This window comes from Panthera leo, chromosome A2 (assembly GCF_018350215.1).
Source record: "Panthera leo isolate Ple1 chromosome A2, P.leo_Ple1_pat1.1, whole genome shotgun sequence".
NCBI lineage: Eukaryota > Metazoa > Chordata > Mammalia > Carnivora > Felidae > Panthera > Panthera leo.
The window spans coordinates 18052902-18071107 of NC_056680.1; the positions used below are offsets into that span (position 1 = coordinate 18052902).

The 18206-nt window shown below is 39.4% G+C and overlaps 1 protein-coding gene across 7 annotated transcripts in view; it reads right to left on the reverse strand.

Annotated features, from left to right (window-relative positions):
- QRICH1 (glutamine rich 1) overlaps positions 1-18206 on the reverse strand; it is a 52790-nt gene that overhangs the window by 25823 nt on the left and 8761 nt on the right. For all 7 annotated transcript variants that reach the window (XM_042929305.1, XM_042929308.1, XM_042929307.1 and 4 more), the window contains one exon: positions 16390-16719. In XM_042929305.1, coding sequence (XP_042785239.1) covers positions 16390-16698 — 309 coding nt within the window. In that variant the 5' untranslated portion in view covers positions 16699-16719. The remainder of the gene's footprint in view (positions 1-16389; positions 16720-18206) is intronic.

Below are 18206 nucleotides of genomic sequence, written 5' to 3' on the forward strand. Positions count from 1 at the left end.
GACAATGCATGTGGTCATTCAACAGTTCTTAAATTTTTTTAAAAAAATGTTTATTATTTTTGACAGAGAGAGAGACAGAGCATGAGCAGGGGAGGGGCAGAGAGAGAGGGAGACACAGAATCCAAAGCAGGCTCCAGGCTCCTAGCTGTCAGCACAGAGCCCGACGCAGGGCTCAAACTCAGACCATGAGATCACGAGCTGAGTCGAAACCAAGAGTTGGATGCTTAACTGACTGAGCCATTCAGGTGCCCCAGCAATAAAGTATTTTTAAATTAAGATATGTACACTCTTTTAAGACATAATGCTGTTACATACTTAACAGACTACAGTTTAGTCTGAACAACTTCTATATGCACTGAGAAACCAAGTCATTTGACTCACTTTATTGCGATATTCACTCTATTGCAGTAGTCTAGAACTGAATTTGCAGTATCTTTGAAGTATGCACGTTATTTGCCAAAAAAATTTTTTTTAAGAGTTGCATTTTTTACATTTTTTGCAACTTTCTTTAATGGCTGACTTAATTGAAGACAGCTGGATTCTATCTGCTTCTGCATTCCATCTGTTGTGTATACATCACATGTGGCATCTAAAAAACTCCACTGTACATTCATAAGAAAATGAGAATGAAAAAGGCAGGTAACATCTCAGTATTCTAATAAAAACAGCTTTGATTTTAAGAAGTCCTGCAAGGGTACTGGGGATGACCAATCTTGAACCACCCTTTAAGAACCACTACTACAGGGGTGCCTGGGAGGCTCAGTGGGTTAAGTGTCTGACTTCAGCTCAGGTCATGATCTCACAGTTTGTGGGTTTGAGCCCTATTGTTGGGCTGTGTGGACAGCTCAGAGCCTGGAGCCTGCTTCAGATTCTGTGTTTCCCCCCTGCCCCTCCCTGCTAGTGCTCTTTCAAAAATGAACATTAAAAAACAAAAACAAAAAAAACTACTATAAGGGCGCCAGCATGATTCAGATGTTAAGCATCTGACTTTCACTCAAGTCATGATCTCATGGTTTGTGAGTTCGAGTCTCACATCGGGTGAGCTCGAGCCCACTTTGGTGGGTGAGCCCTGCTTCTGATTCTCTCTGCCTCTCACTCACTTGCACCCTCTCTCTCAAAAACAAACAAAAAAACCCCACTACTATAGAGTTAATTACATAGTACACTTTATAATTGTTATTACCTCCTTAAAAATGAAAAATTTTTAATCTGGTTATCACTAAATTATAGCTCATATGCTTCATAATTTTACTGTACCCCTTTTAATGGATTTTTTTAAGAAACCATTTATCAACATTCAAACTTCCAACAGAATCAGAAACAAGTTATCACAATTACTATGGAAATACTATGGAATCAGAACTGGGGTGGGGGGAGGATCTACTCCTCACTCCAGAATAAACCAGCGCAAGTAATCTGATGCCATTTTAGATACATAGCTAGAATTTAAAATTAGAGGAGTAAGAGCTAAGAGTTTATAGCACTTTGTGACATTTCTTTACCAATGTCAACATATTGAGTAAGAAATCCTACATTTTGTTTATAACCTTCAATCATAACTATCAAAGGTCAATAAGAATTAAATGTTATTTTTATTACCTCCCTTCCAATTTTTATTCATATAAAAACATAACTTTATTTTTTTAATAAAAAAAATGAAATTTTACTCAAAGAAGAGGAAACAGAACTGAAGTGAAGGAGGAGGAGAAAAAGAAAAAAAACCTAAGGAAGACATTCAGAAGCTGGTATTGTGATTCACTAGTTGCTCTATGTTTCTTAACAGGTTTAGCTATAATTTTCAAGATTATATTTAGATCAATTGTCTCGAAAAAATTACAGATAACTACAGAAAAAAATATATATATAATAAAAAGGCATTTTTAAACTTAAGCCTAGATTTAAGATGATTCTCAAGAGGTACAAAAAGGAAAACTATCATCTCTAAGCCTAGCATATCCTAGAAAAGTTACATATCAAATAGGAGAGGGGGGACATTACTAGGGGCATGAATTTGGTTTTATTGTTTCAAAAAACACTGTTTCTCACCTCTCAATCCCTCATGAATCACACCATATTTTAGTTCCCTTCACATTTAAATTATTCAACCTTATTGGGGCACCTAGGTGGCTCAGTTGGTTAAGCATCCATCCTCTGCTCAGGTCACGAACTCAAGGTGTGTGAGTTAAGCCCCACATTGGGCTCTCTGGTGTCAGTATAGAGTCTGCTTCAGATCCTCTTTCTGGCCCTCCCCCTCTCATGTTCCTTCTCTCTTTCTCTCTCTCTCAAAAATAAATAAACATAAATTTTTTTTTTTTAATTATTCAACCTTCTCATTTGGCTCCCTACCTTCTCCAGAGTTTCTAATTGCCTTTTTTTTTTCCAGTTGATCAGAAGAGACACGTAAAATAACTATACTTCTGAGCTCTTGACCACATAATATGTACCGCACTACTACTTTCTTCTTGAGCATTCTGACTTTCTATTTCAACCTGGACAGACTGCTTTCTGGCTCTTCTGTATGGCTACCACACTGCAATCAGATCTCAATTCTGAGTTGGTTCTACCATTTCTTTTATTTTCATGACTTTTCTTAAATTATTTATTTCATTGAGTATACTATCAATTAAGTTCTTCAGAAAGTATGTCTAAATGTGGTCTGCAGAGCAGCACATTCAACATCAACCTGGAAATTTGTTAGAAATGAAAATTCTCTGGAAATGAAAACATTATGCCAAAGAGATATCTGCACTCCCATGTTTAGAGCATTATTTACAATAAACAAAGACATGAAAATGAATGAAGTGTCTGAACAGGTAGATGAAAAAGTTATGGAATATATAAAAAATGGGATTTTACTCAGCCATAAGAAAGGAGGAAATTCTGCCATTTGTGACAACATAGATGGACTTTCTAGGGCTTTATGCTAAGTGAAATAAGTCAGAGAAAGGCAAATACTACACAATCTCAAAATCCAAACAAAAAAGGAACAAACCCATGGGGGAAAAAAAAGAGATCAGATTTGTGGTTACCAAAAGCAGTGAGTGGGCAAAGGAGGAAGAACAGGATGAATGTGGTCAAAAGGTACAAACTCCAAGTTATAAGATATGCTAGGGATATAATAAACAATTGGATGGATGACTGTAGCTAACAATGCTGTATGATACAGAGGAAAGTTAGTAGAGTAAATCCTAAGAGTTCTCATCACAAAGAAAAAAATTTATCTTTTCATCTATATCAGATGATGGATGTTAACTAAACTTATTTCATGATATATTTAAGTCAAATCATTAAGCTGTAGACTTAAACTTATATAGTGCTATATGTCAAATATATTTCAATAAAATTGGGGGGAAAGTGCAAATTCTCAGAACTGACTCCAGTCCTACACTCAAGCAGAATTCAGGGGTTGAGAGGGGTGGGGGAAACAGCCATTTCCATTTTAAGAAACTTTTCAGGTGATTCTAATGCACCCTGAAGTTTGATAACCACTAGTCTAGAAATTTTATTGGACTTCATTTGTCAATGTTACTAGTTTGTAGATGGTTAATCTTCCTTTTCCTCAGTGTTCAGAACCTAAGTAATCCAGAGCTCAACCCAACATTAAGACTAAGTACTCCAACTAAGAAACAATGAGAAACCATGAAGTAACGCATGTATTACCTCAATTAGGAATCTTTTCTTCCAATCACTGAAACTAAACAAACAAACATCTAATACCATTTCTTGATTTTTTTGTTTTCTTTCCGGCTAAAATGTAAAACCAAGATTTCATTTAAAGGAGAATCGGGGTCCTGGGTGGCTAAATTGGTTGAGTGTCCATGTCTTGGTTTCAGGTCAGGTCATGATCTCACGGTTTGTGAGTTCAAGCCCTGCATCAGGCTCTGTGCTGACAGCACAGAACATATTTAGGATTCTCTCTCTCTTCCTCTCTGTCTGCTCCTCCCCCACTCATGCTTGCTCTCTCTCTCAAAATAAATACTTTAGAAAAGAAAAAAAAAAGAATAAACTGGGGCACCTGTGTAGCTCGGTCAGTTAAGCATCCAACTTCAGCTCAGGTCATGATCTTGCAGTTCATGAGTTCCAGCCCCACCTGGGGCTCTCTGCTGTCAGCACAGAGCACACTTCAGGTCCTCTGCCCACCCACCCCCCCCCCCGCCTTTGCCCCTACCCCACTCACATGCGCATGCTCTTGCTCTCTAAAAAATAAACATTAAAAAAATATTTCAAGGAGAATAAACTCAGTGAGTGTGTCAGGTCAATTTCCAAATTCCACCTTATAAACGATTTTAAACTTTTTTTTGTAAGTTTACTTATTTTTGAGAGAGGAAGCAGGGAAGGGGCAGAGAAGAGAGGAAGACAAACCCAAGGAGGCTCTGCACTGTCAGCAGATTGGCAGCATAGAGCCCATCGCTTAACTGACTGAGCCCCCCAGGTGTCCCCTCATGAATAATTTTAAAATTTATTTCCACAAGAAAGAATAATTCTTCTCTTACATTTCTCTGAAGCTCCACCGGTCCAATACCCATTAGTTACATGTAGTTGCCAATCACTTGAGATATTCAAACTATGATGTGCTACAAATAAGGTGCTACAAGTACAAAACATAACCAGATTTCAAGGATTTGTATCAAAGAAGGGCAAAACAGTTTATCAGTAATATTATACTGATCACATGTTGAAAAACTATATTAGACTAAGTAAAATGTGATTAAAAAAAATCAATTTCACCTCTTGTATTCCCTTTAGAAAAGAGGCTACTAGGGGTGCCTGGCAGTCAGAAGACCATGCTACTCTTGATCTCAGGGTTACGAGTTCAAACCCCACACTGGGTGTAGGGATTACTTAAAAAAAAAAAAAAAAAAAAGAGAGAGGCTACTAGAAAACTTACAACAACGTATGTAGCTCACATTCCATTTCATTTTCTGAGTCTTACTGAGGAGGGATGGTTAAGGACAGTGCTCAGTGTGCTGGCAGAAGACCAGACTAGGTGAGGAATCATACACCTAGGACCAAACCTTTTAACAACTAGTCTAGCAAAACTTTAGGGACCTTGATAGAATTTCACTGTTCAAATAGCACTCTTCTGAAAACTAGTAGTCTTTATCCAAGTATTAAACATTTGCTAAACTCTGTTTTTTTAAATGTTTTTTAATGTTTTAAAGTTTTTAATATTTTTGAGAGAGAGGGAGAGAGACAGAGACAGACAGAGTATGAGCAGGGGAGGAGCAGAGAGAGGGAGACACAGAATCCGAGGCAGGCTCCAGGCTCTGAGCTGTCAGCACAGAGGCTGATGCGGGGCTTGAACTCACAAACTGTGAGATCAGGACCCAAGCCGAAGTCGGACACTTAACCAACTGGGCCACCCAGGTGCTCCTGCCAAACTCTTATGATATAAATGAACTTAGAAATGTGGTAGGGAAGAGATTTAACTGTGGGCAAAAGGCTGGATATGAAGGGGCAGAAAAGGCAGCAATAAATGGGTCACCAATTCAATCAGGATCCCAATCAGCCCACAAAGTGCCTGTGAGAGAATAGTTGACGGTAGTCTTGTTTTTGACTGCAAAACCATGTTTGGAGAACACATCATATTATGAGCACTGCCTCTCAAGGCAGAAGCCAGAATCACTGTCCCAACATCCTCTTCTGCAGCTACAATGCAGGCATATGACCAAAGCTTCCCGAATTAGACACACTGTATGAAATTTGGACTCAGAGGGGAACAACATGAGGCAGCAGGAACCACAACCTCCATTTTCTGGTAAGAGTGGAGGAATATGGCAGAAATGGAGCAGGATGGCATAGATCCCAATGAGAGACTGTGGTAGGGCAAGGACCTGGGCCCAGGGGTATGGCAGAAAGTCTCTGCCAGAACAGGCCTGCAATGTGACCTGAGTCCTATTCCTGGATGCACAGCCTCCAAGACCCATTCTCTGGCCCTCCCATAAATTCCCTGAGTTAACAGCTATCCTTTAATCAATTTTTTTCTGAATAAATGAGGGGGATGAGGGGGAATGCTGTCTGATATTTGTAACTAAAAACCAATACCCAGATGGATACAGAAAATATCACATCAAGTTGAAAACTTTAAAACAGTATTTACCTTGGGAAAGGGGGTTGTTTAGAAGGGTATCAGAGATTTGAACTGCATTTGTAACAGTTTATGTATTAAAAGAAAAAAGGGATAAAAATGACATATTACCAACAGTGTGGGAATCCTTATTTATAAATGTTTGGATACTTTTCAAAACTCTAAAAGGCAACGGGGGCCATAGGTAGGAATGGCATTAATGAGAAGTGGAAGAAGAAAACAAAAGCAACTATTATTTATTTATCGAGGATTACTATGTGCCAACGTGCTTATAACCTAGTATTTTATGTAATCCTCAAAGTAACTACAATATAAATTCTTTTTATTTTCATGATACAGATAAGGAAATGGACTCTATGTGGTTAAATCACTTGCCTAAGATGACACACATCTAAAGTAGCAGAGGCAGACCAGATTCTTCTGTCTCAGAGTCAAGTCTGGCTCTTAATTTTCTTTTTTTTTTTTTTTTTTTTTTTAATTTTTTTTCAACGTTTTTTATTTATTTTTGGGACAGAGAGAGACAGAGCATGAACGGGGGAGGGGCAGAGAGAGAGGGAGACACAGAATCGGAAACAGGCTCCAGGCTCCGAGCCATCAGCCCAGAGCCTGACGCGGGGCTCGAACTCATGGGCCGCGAGATCGTGACCTGGCTGAAGTCGGACGCTTAACCGACTGCGCCACCCAGGCGCCCCTTAATTAACTTTCTTCATTCTCAGTAGCTCACACTACGATGAGGGGTTAGGGACCATCCAGCATGGAGGAAATGTGCAACAAGAAGAAAAAGAGGAAGAGAGACAAACGTTGAAATGACAAACGGGGAAGAGTTGCACTTTGAGCCACTGAAGCCTTGAGATCTTGACTTCTAGCACCAGAAGAAGCAAGTGATGAGAGGTCTCTTTCCCCAGAGTATCCTTCACTTGTGAGGCCAGTTTGACCAACCAGACTTGTATGAAGCCTCAGTTCCTGCCCTGTAGGAACTGAGAAGGGCAGAGAAGAAACAAGCAATTCTATGGGTGCTAAGTGAAACCCAACACCTGCGATTCACCATCAGAAGGCCTTCTCTCTGGCACATGCATTTAACTTCAAGTGGATGCTTTAGGAAGCACCCAACTCAAGAGGGCTCTTGAAAGGGAAGATCCAAATGAATCCCCGTCACCTAGCTCAGGCCAACCTACCAGGAACAGGAAACTTGGGGTCTTTTCTAGTATTGTACACACTGTCAAGGCTCTTACATGGGAGCTCTTGTTTTTGCCTTCAGAAGGTACTTCCTTAACTTAAATAGATGTAGGGTACTGGTATATAATAAGAAATACATATTTTGGTCTCTCTGGTTCCTGGCTGGAGCTCCTAAAACCTTCGTTAATTTCCTAAGTGATAATAAAAGTGCCAGGAGCATCATGTATTCTAATGATGTATTCATGCATTCAACTCTTAGAGGGCTCCTGGATGGAGGCTGGTCACTGGTAAGACCAAACCATGATTAAAGTTTGGTACCTTCAGGGGCGCTTGGGTGGCTCAGTTGGTTAAGTGGCGGACTTCAGCTCAGGTCATGATATCGCGGTTCATGGTTCTAGCCCCATGTTGGGCTCTGTGCTGACAGCTCAAAGCCTGGAGCCTACTTTCGATTCTGTGTCTCCCTCTCTCTGCCCCTCGCCCACTCATGGTCTGTCTCTCTCTCAAAAATAAATAAAACATTAAAAAAAATAAAAAATAAAAAAAAATAAAAACAAAGCTCGGTTGGGGCGCCTGGGTGGTTCAGTCGATTAAGCGTCCAACTTCAGCTCAGAGCTGTGCTGACAGCTCAGAGCCTGGAGCCTGCTTTGGATTCTGTGTCTCCCTCTGTCTCAAAAATAAATAAAAACATTAAAGAAAAAAAAATTTTTTTTTAATTATTTTTTATGTTTATTTATTTTTGACAGAGAGAGAGACAGAGCAATAGCTGGGGAGGGGCAGAGAGAGAGGGAGACAGAATCTGAAACAGGCTCCAGGCTCTGAGCTTGTCAGCACAGAGCCCGATGCAGGGCTTGAAGTCACAGACCATGAGATCTTGACCTGAGCCACCCAGGTGCCCCCCAAAAAACTTTTTTAAATAAATAAAAACAGAGCTTGGTATTTCAGCCCATGCTCCACTCTGTAAACAAGAGGGGCTAGAAATTGATTTACTAATGGATCATACCCATGTGCTGTAGGCTCCACAAAAATCCCAAAAGTATGGGGTTCAGGGAACTGTGTGTCAATGAATACACTCACATGCCAGGAGGGTGGTACACCCAAACTCCAAAGGGACAGAGGCCCCTCTATGTCTTTATTCTGTTCATTTGTATCCTTTATTGTATCATTTATTATATAATATTCCAGGAAACATGTTTCCCTGAGTTCTGTCAGTTGTTCTAACAAATTATGAAACCTGAGGAGGGGTAGGGAGAACCCCAACTGATAGATGATCAATCAGAAGTACAGTAACCTGGGACATGTGATTGGTGTCTGAGCTGGGGGGGAAGTCTTGTGGAATTGATCCCTTAACTTGTGGGACCTGATGCTAATTCCAAGTAGACAGCGTCAGACTGAATTACAGGACAGCCAGCTGGTGTCAGAGAATTGGTAAATGTGGGAAAAACCACACTTTTGTTAGTCTGAAGTGTGAATGTGTTAGTAGTAAGGGAACACAGTGAGACTTACTCAGATAGCTACTCTTCTAATTAACATGTACCTCTGTCTCCCACCAATTCACTAAAACTGTTTTAAGGATGTAATTACTTTGTATACATACAATAAGGTATGTGTTGCACAGATTGATTAAGTCAGAGGATAAAGGCAACTCTGAGGTGATGACAGATGTTTTTTAAAAGGCAATCTAATTTTGCCATAATTAAAAAAAAAGCAATCTAGAAAACAGCCTGAGCTCTCAAGACAGTAAATTGTTTTAAATATCATTAATATATACTTAATTTTTAATTTTTCTTACTGTTTATTTTGAGAGAGTTGGAGCAGGGACAGAGAGGGAGAGAGAATCCCAAGTAAGAATGCCAAGCATGGAGCCTGTCGGTGAGGCTCAATCTCACAACTGTGAGATCATGACCTGAGCCGAAATCAAGAGTTGGATACTTAACTGACTGAACCACCCAGGCACCTGACATAATTTTTTATTATCAAAAGGATTAGGTTGAGACACAATATAGTTGACCCTTGAACAACTTGGGTTTGAACAGCATGGGTCCACTTATATGCAGATTTTTTTCAATAAATGCACTATAGTACTGAAAATGTATTTTTTCTTCCTTATGGTTTTCTTTATAACACTTTCTCTAGCTTATTTTAAGAATACAGTATATAATACATACACCATACAAAATACATATTAATTGACTACTAAGGTTATCGGTAAGGTTTCTGGGTCCACAGTAAACAATTAAGTTTTGGGGGAGTCAAAAATTATAAGAAGATTTTCAACTGTGCAAGGGATCAACATCCCTAACCCCATGTTGTTCATGAGTCAACTGTACTATGAGGCAAAAGAGCCTTTTCACATGTGAATTGAGAAAGGCAGGTCTGTTCAGTACATACACTCTAGCCTCATCCATTCTTTCAGTGCATTCTAGTTACACCAGCTTTTTTGCCATTTTTTAAATAAGCAGGCTTCGGGCTTTCAGATTTGGAATGCTCTTTCCTCAGATAATCACGTGGCTCATCTGCCAACTCTCCTTGGTCTTAACTCAAATGTCAAGAGCACATTGGGGCTTACCCTGGTTACCTCCATCCGCTTTTTTTTCACTCCTCTGCATTATCACTATGTAACAAGATTTTTCTTATCTTACGTACCATCTATCTCCTTCCAGCTATAATGTATGCTCCTGTATACAGGGAGCTTTCTGTCGGCTCACTACTGTACCCAAGCATCTAGAGTAAAGGGCTTTACAAATAAAAAGACATTAAGATGTTTGGGATAGGGAAGAAAAGGTTAAGAACTATTGCTCTGTACATACAAGTTCAAAGCAAAATATTCTCAAACAACACTTTTCTTTCATTAGAAAAGCAGTTCATGTTTAATGAAAAATTCAAGCTCTCAGGGCATGTGGGTGGCTTAGTCAGTTAAGCATCTGATTCTTGATTTCGGCCCAGGTAATGATCTCACAGTTCGCAGGTTCGAGTGCTACATTGGGCTATGTGCGGACAGTACAGGGCGGCTTGGGATTCTCTCTCTCTCTCTGCCCCTCAGCTGCACACATGAGCACATTCTCTCTCTCAAAAATAAACTAAAAAATAAAAACAAAAAATAAAAAATTCAAGTTATCCTCCTTAGCAACCCACTCCCCAGCCCAGTTACTGTTTTGAACTTTACTACTATTATTCAAGGACCATGACATTCTACATGTTAAAAATCAGTGATACTAAACCGGTTTTGACACTCAGCAATCTGTAACACATCCTACCCTGTCAATAGGCAAAGATCTACCTCATTCTTCTGACTGCACAGGACACACTACAATTGTACCATTATTCACCATTTCCCTTATTTAGTGATTTGCTTCTAGTGTTACTACTATCATAAGCAGTGCAGCAGTGAATATCCTTGTATACACATGTATCTGTGAACACAAATGCAAAGCCAATGGTATGCACACTTAAAAAAAAATTTTATAAGTATTGCCAAAATCACTTTCAAGAAAATTACACTAATTTATCCTCTCATACCCTTGCCACCCTGGGTGAAATCTTTATAAATGTTACCCTACCTAATAAATGAAATATGGCATTTCACATTTATTATTTATTTAAAATGTTTACTACTTTATTTTGAGAGAGAGAGACCATAAGCAGGGAAGGAGCAGAGAATCCCAAGCAGGCTCTGCACTGTCAGCGCAGAGCCCAAGGCAGGGCTCCATCTCATGAACCACGAGGTCATGACCTACATCGAAATCAAGAGTTGGACACTCAACTGACTGAGCCACCCAGGCGCCCCTGGTATTTCACTTTTAAAATTTGTACTTCCTGGAGCACCTGGGTGGCTCAGTCGGTTGAGTGGCTGACTTTAGCTCAGGTCATGATCTCTTGGTTCAGGAGTTTAGGCCCCACATCGAGCTCTGTGCTGACAGTTCAGAGTCCGAAGCCTGCTTTAGATTCTGTGTCTCCCTCTCTCTGCCCCTCCCTGGCTCACACTCTTTCTCTCTCAAAAAAATAAACGTTAAAGAAACATCTTCTGATATGCTTATTAGTACTACTTGTATTCTTCTTCTATGAATTGTCTTATATCCTTTGTTCATTTTTTTTACTAATTATTTTTTTCTACTTTCTAAGAGTTCTTTGTGTGTTACAAACACTAGAAAGAAGCACAGTCTCAAGTTAAAACAGCTTGGGTGCAAATACTAGCTACTGAAATAGGACTTAACCTCCTTATGCCTCATGTGCTATTTTTAGTTTCAAAAATTATGCTTTTAAACTAAGTACAGACCTATAAGATATCAAAAAACCAACGTGTGTATAATAATTTTGTAACTGCAAGGTATATTTGATTCTGGTATCACTCAGAAAAAAATGTTTTTACAAAATTTTATATAAAGTTGTATTGTCAGTCATATATATATTTTTTTAATTTTAACGTTTATTTTTGAGACAGAGAGACAGAGCATGAACAGGGGAGGGGCAGAGAGAGAGGGGGAGACACAGAATCTGAAACAGGCTCCAGGCTTTAAGCGGTCAGCACAGAGCCCGACGCGGGGCTCGAACTCACGGACCATGAGATCATGACCTGAACCGAAGTCGGATGCTTAACCAACCGAGCCACCCAGCCGCCCCATTCATATTTTTATTAATATTATCTGGCTTATGATTTTGGCAGCTTTAGAATAACAATGTCAATTTTCATGTAAGTAACATTAGGTAATACAATTTAATTTTATTTAATCTACAAAGCCAACTTTTAGAAAAACTAAACCCCATTTGGCTTAAACCAGTTATTAATGAAAATATATTATTTTTAAACAATTTTTTTTCACGTTTATTTATTTTGGAGAAGTGGGGGAGGGACAGAGAGAGGGAGACACAGAATCTGAAGCAGGCTCCAGGCTCTGAGCTGTCAGCATGGAGCCCTATGCGGGGCCTGAACTCAAACCGTGAAATCATGACCTGAGCCTAAGTCGGTTGCTTAACCGACTGAGCCACCCAGATGCCACTGCCTTAAGAGTTTTTAATTTAAAACTTATGAAAAGGAAAGAAAGATCAGTCTCAAGAAAGGTAAGCTAGGATTAACTACCCTTTGGTCCAAGAATGCTTGGCTCAAAGGTCATTTTTAATTTTAAAGAGGGGAAAAAAACTACTCTTGCACATACATACCATATACCACAATCCTTATCTCAGCAACTTAGATGGTAGAAATGGACTACTTGAAAAAGGCAAAAAATGTTCAAGGAGGAAACTTTTTTAAAAAGAAATACACGCTAATAACTTGAATTAAATCTGATAACCTAGGGGCACCTGAGTGGCTCAGTTGGTTGGGTGTCCAACTTTGGCTTAGTCATGATCTCACACACAGTTCGTGAGTTCGAGCCCCACATTGGGCTCTGTGCTGACAGCTTGCAGCCTGTTTCAGATTCTATGTCTCCCTCTCTCTCTGCCCCTAACCCACGCACACTCTGTCTCTCTCTCAAAGATAAATAAACATTAAAAAAAATTTTAAAAATGGGAGGGGGGATGGGCTAAATGGATAAGGGACATTAAGGAATCTACTCCTGAAATCATTGTTTCACTATATGCTAACTATTTTGGATGTAAATTTTAAAAAATAAAAAATAAAACTAAAATAATAATAATAATAATTAAAAAATCTGATAACCTATGTGGGGAAGAGAACCACACCAAGACAGCCTAATAAGTTGGCCAAAATGTAAATCCACAAAAAAATATATCAAAAGAACATTGATAGTTATTATTAAAATTATTATGCCTCTAACTTGCTGATCAAGCTAATATTCTGTGAGATATATAAATACAGCAATTTTTTTTTGAGGAGAGTGAGTGAGGGGCGGGGGGGGCGGGCAGAGACAGATACAGAGAGGAGGGGTGAGCTCACTCCATGGGGGACTCAAACTCACCAATAAGCTCACGACTTGAGCCAAAATCAGGTGCTTAATGACTCAGCCACCCAGGTGCCCACAAATAGTTATATTTATGCAGGGGTTCCCTGAGACCTGAAAATTATTTCAAGTACTCCTTCAGGGTAAAAAAGATTGGGTAAAGCTATCTCGGAGTTTACTTTTTTCCTTAGGAAGGCTTTCCACAATCTAGAATTCCAAAAACTTTCTATACTGTCTTTTAATGGTTTTATTGTTTTGTTTTTATCTGACTCTTTCACCTATCTGGTATTAGGAGAGGTATCTGACTTTATTTCCAAGAAGAGTAGTAGACTGCCTTACTCCACTAATGAAATATATCCTTTCCCCACCTATTAGAAGAGCCACCTTCATCCTATACCTGGTATCTATCACAGCTGACCCTGGAAGAACATGGCAGGGGCTAGGGGCACGAACTCCTTTGCAATCAGAAATCAACATATAAAACTTTTGACTCCTGTGAAACTATTAAAAACCTGTTGATTAGAAACCTTACTGATAACTAAAACTGTCAACATATATTTTATATGTTATTTCTATTATATATTCTTATAATAAAGTATACAGGGGCGCCTGGGTGGCTCAGTCGGTTGGGCAGCCGACTTTGGCTCAGGTCATGATCTCGCGGTCCCTGAGTTCGAGCCCCGCGTCGGGCTCTGTGCTGACAGCTCAGAGCCTGGAGCCTGTTTCAGATTCTGTGTCTCCCTCTCTCTGACCCTCCCCCGTTCATGCTCTGTCTCTCTGTCTCAAAAATAAATAAACGTTAAAAAAAAAAAATTAAAAAAATAAAAATAATAAAGTATACAAAAAGATGTCATTAAGAATATCGTAAGATAAATTTTCAGTACTGTACTGTATTTCTCAAAAAAAATTTGTATAGAAGCGGACCTGTGTAGTTCAAACCTATGTTGTTCAAGGGTCAACTCTACTCATAATATATGCAGACATACATATGTAAATGTGTGTTCTACACCCTTGGCCAAGTCCCAACTGGTGGGAGACTGAGGTTGCCCCAGGGGAGAATTTTGCTTTGTATCCTTAACTTCTTGGCTTAGAGCACCCTGAGAACTATTTCACCTTCCCTAAAAGTTCTCTTTTACATTAATTCTTCTGTTGCCTGATTCTGTTTGCTTTCTCTCTTAGCAATTTCTCAGATTTAGTGATTTTTTTTTTTTTGAGAGAGAGCCAGCGCTTGTGCGAGCGGGGGAGACAGGCAGAGGAGGAGAGAGAGAATCTTAAACAGACTCTATGCTGACACAGGGCTTGATCCCACAACCCTGGGATTATGAGCTGAAATCAAGAGTCGGACGCTGGGGGGTGGGAGGGAGAGGAAAGTGAGTGATGGGCATTGAGGAGGGCACCTGTTGGGATGAGCACTGGGTGTTGTATGGAAACCAATTTGACAATAAATTTCATATTAAAAAAAAAAAAGAGCTGGATGTTCAACCAACTGAGCCACCCAGGTACCCCGGATTTAGTGGTTTTTTGATGGCACTTGTTTTTTCCAGCACTACTTTTTTGAAAGTATTTTTTAAGTTACTTAGAATGAAGAAAATATGTGTTCTTATGAGTCCAACATAGTGAACCTATCTCATGGATTTATTATTATTTACACTTCTTTTATTTACAGGGGTTTTGGAGAACGACAATGAAGTTAACAGGTGACTTCAATCAGCCATCTTGAAAACAAAGTCTCAAACACTTTAAACTCAAATCCCAAACCATTTGTATCCCCCTCCTTTTTTTATTTAAATGTTTACTTATTTTGAGAGTGAGAGAGAGAGAGAGAAAGAGTGAGTGCGAGCAGGGGAGGGGCAGAGAAAGTGAAGGCAAGGGAGAATCCCAAGCAGGCTCCATGATGTCAGTGCAGAGCCTGATTTGGGGCTCGATCCCACAAACTGTGAGATTGTGACTTGAGCTGAAATCGAGTTAGACACTAAACCAACTGAGCCATCCAGGTACCCCCTTCCTTTTTTTTTTTTTTTTTAAAGTAAGTTCTACATCCATGTAGGGCTTGAACTCATGATCCCAAGATCAAGAGTCACATGCTCCGCATGCTCTACCAACCGAACCAGCCAGATGCCCCATCCCAAACCATTTAATCTTATGAAAAAAGAAGTCCAAGCTGTAAATAACAGAATAATTTCTTAAACCAAAAAGCCAGCCTTCTCTTATCTACCTTTCCTGTACCCTGCCCTCCTTCCTTACAAAGAATGGAATAAACAATGACTGCATTCCTGTGTGCCAGATGTTTTCTGGTCTATTATCTCATTCAGTCTCACTAAACAGTATTATCCCTATTTAACAGATGAAAAACCTAGGGCTGGAAAAATTTACATGTCAAGCCAGATCTAAACCCAAGAATACAACTCCAGACCCATGTTCTTCCAATATACCTGTCTGCATCCCTAAGGACTAAAGGTGCCTTCTATCTCACCAGACACACCTCTCCACCCTCTTGCCCCTCAGTCACATTCTACTCCCTTTCCAATTCTCTTAGTGGAAAAAGCATTGAGGGCAAAATGAAATAGAACCACAAGAGACAATAGCAAGAAAGGAGCATTTGTAAATGGAGCATACTGTTAGTTTCATATGAGGAACCCCTAAAGAGGCACTTTTAAATTCTTGGCAAATTTATTAGTTCCTCCTCTTTCTGTAAGCTCATTATCAATTAGCATTATTTCCTGAGAATTATAAACAGTAAATGAAGACCTGGAAATCTATAAGTGACCTGAGTCATGGAACCATACAACTAAAGGAAGATCACTAAAATAGATCACATCCATTTTAAAATAAGTTCCAAATGTCATGCTTGTAAGTAATGAGAAAAGATAAGCCCCTCCTATGTTCTTGATCTACCCAGGGTGACACAGACAAAAGGGAAGCTTCAGTTACACACAGCTATGTCACATCCGAGCCCAGTCCCAGAAGACCTCTAATTTCTGTAGTTTAATTCTCCAAAGCAAATGGCAAGTATCTGTGATGGTTTCAGTTTATGGTAGCTGCAAATATTTTTAGTCTGTACTATATATGAAAGCCATTGTGTTAAATAAAATGTTTCAAAAAAACACAGAATATTCCCTTAGTGAAAATAACCTCAGATATCTGTATATAGATGTGATGTTCCTACTAACCAAAACCCTGATGGCAAATAAAATCTACTAAATAGGATGCACCTCAACATCTCCCTTTTACCTGAACCTGCTGTGGCTGTTGAACCTGAATCTGCTGTTCTTGTTGAGTTTGTGGCTGAACACTGGTGGTGACTGGACAGGCAAGTTCAAGTAAAGACCCAGCCACTTCGGTGCTGTCTGTATAAATGCAGTTCCCACCCTGTTGGTACACCATGGTAGTGGTAGCTGTCTGCTGGAACTCCTGAAGGGCTTCTGGCCCCTTAGAGGCTAGTGAGTCCAGAAATTCCTTCATCCTGTGCTGCGGGACAGACCGCGCCTTTACTCGGATGTACTCTTCAAAGGAAATGGTGTTCTCCAGAGAATTATTCATATTGCAGAGTCCTTAGGGTTCCTAGAAATAAAAATAAATGGTCAGAAGTCAAAATTATGCTATTGTTTTCATATTTTGAAATGCACACAGCAGTCAATCACTTTTGCATCAGAGTGGAATATTCAGGGCAGCTGTATACAGGAATCCAAAATACAGTAATTTATTATACCACCTTATTATTTTTTTAAGTTACCCATGTTTAAAAATTGCTTCTATAAACATTTCTTAAACTATCACACTGAAAACAAAAAACAAAGGCATGCGTCACAGTACTGGATGAAACAGGCTGAAAACACACTCTCCACCCAGCACTAGGCCAATGCCATCTTCTCTGCAGAGCCAAGCACTGGACAATAAAAGTCACATGCAAAACTATTGTGATCATCACAGAGAGGACGACCAAGGAAGCCAGGAGCAGGGATTCCTACTGACATGTTCAATTTCCACCGCCAACTATGTCCTATAGTAAAAACATGTATGTCACTTAGCTGTAGCAAGACCTGAGAAAAAGGGGATAAATACTTCATCTCCCACCAGAAACACCAAAAATCCAAGTTTGCCATATATTGCTCACATAGTTTTGCAGCATAGCTTACTTGTCAGAAGCATGGATTTTGGAGCTAGCTTGCCTGGGTTCAAATCTCAGCTCAATCTCTCTTTAGCTTTGAAACACTAGACAAGTTAGTTAACCTTGGTTTTGTGTATAAAATGGGGATAAATAAAATAGTATTTACCTTACAGAGTTGACATGAAGATTAAATATAAAACTCTGAGAAAAGTACCTGACACAGACAGTACTATATAAGTGCTAACTAATATTAAAATTAGTGGGTAAAGTTGAATAGTGCTTTAAATAATAACTAGGTCACTCCTAAAACTCAGAAATCAATTCTGCAAATTTTTCATCAGGGTATTTACCCTAAGAATTAATCTGCAGGGGTGGATAGTAATTCTCAACTACCTGGGGGACAACCATGCAATCTATCTACGGACTATTGGTGGCCTGCCACTGCTGATTTCATATCATTCCCTCCCCTCTGGAACAGAACCACCTCCAGAACAAAAGCAGCAGCAGGATATGAGGGTCACACAAACCAAGTGAACATTTTTGCCAGAAAGGACTCTTATCAATCGCAAATGGAAAAGTTATTTGTTTCCCTGAACCATTAAAGAAAGGCTAGAAGACTAGAAAGGCATCAACACTAGAAATATCAGTCTCTCTTTCACTGCCCAGATGTTCTGCCTTATGTTACAGATATAAGGCATATGGGTAATCATCTTATCTCTTCCACCTGGCTCTAAACTCCTGGCACACAAGACTGTGTCCTGATCCTCTCAGATGGCTGACACATGGTAGGTGCTTCATATGTATATGTACGTGTATATGTATATGTTACATTTGCAATTCAATGTAGAACAAGAAGGATTATGGCTCTTTGTTCCTGTAACATCTGTAACTTACAATTATAAATGTTAAGCTGTTCCTGTAACATCTGTAAGTTACAATT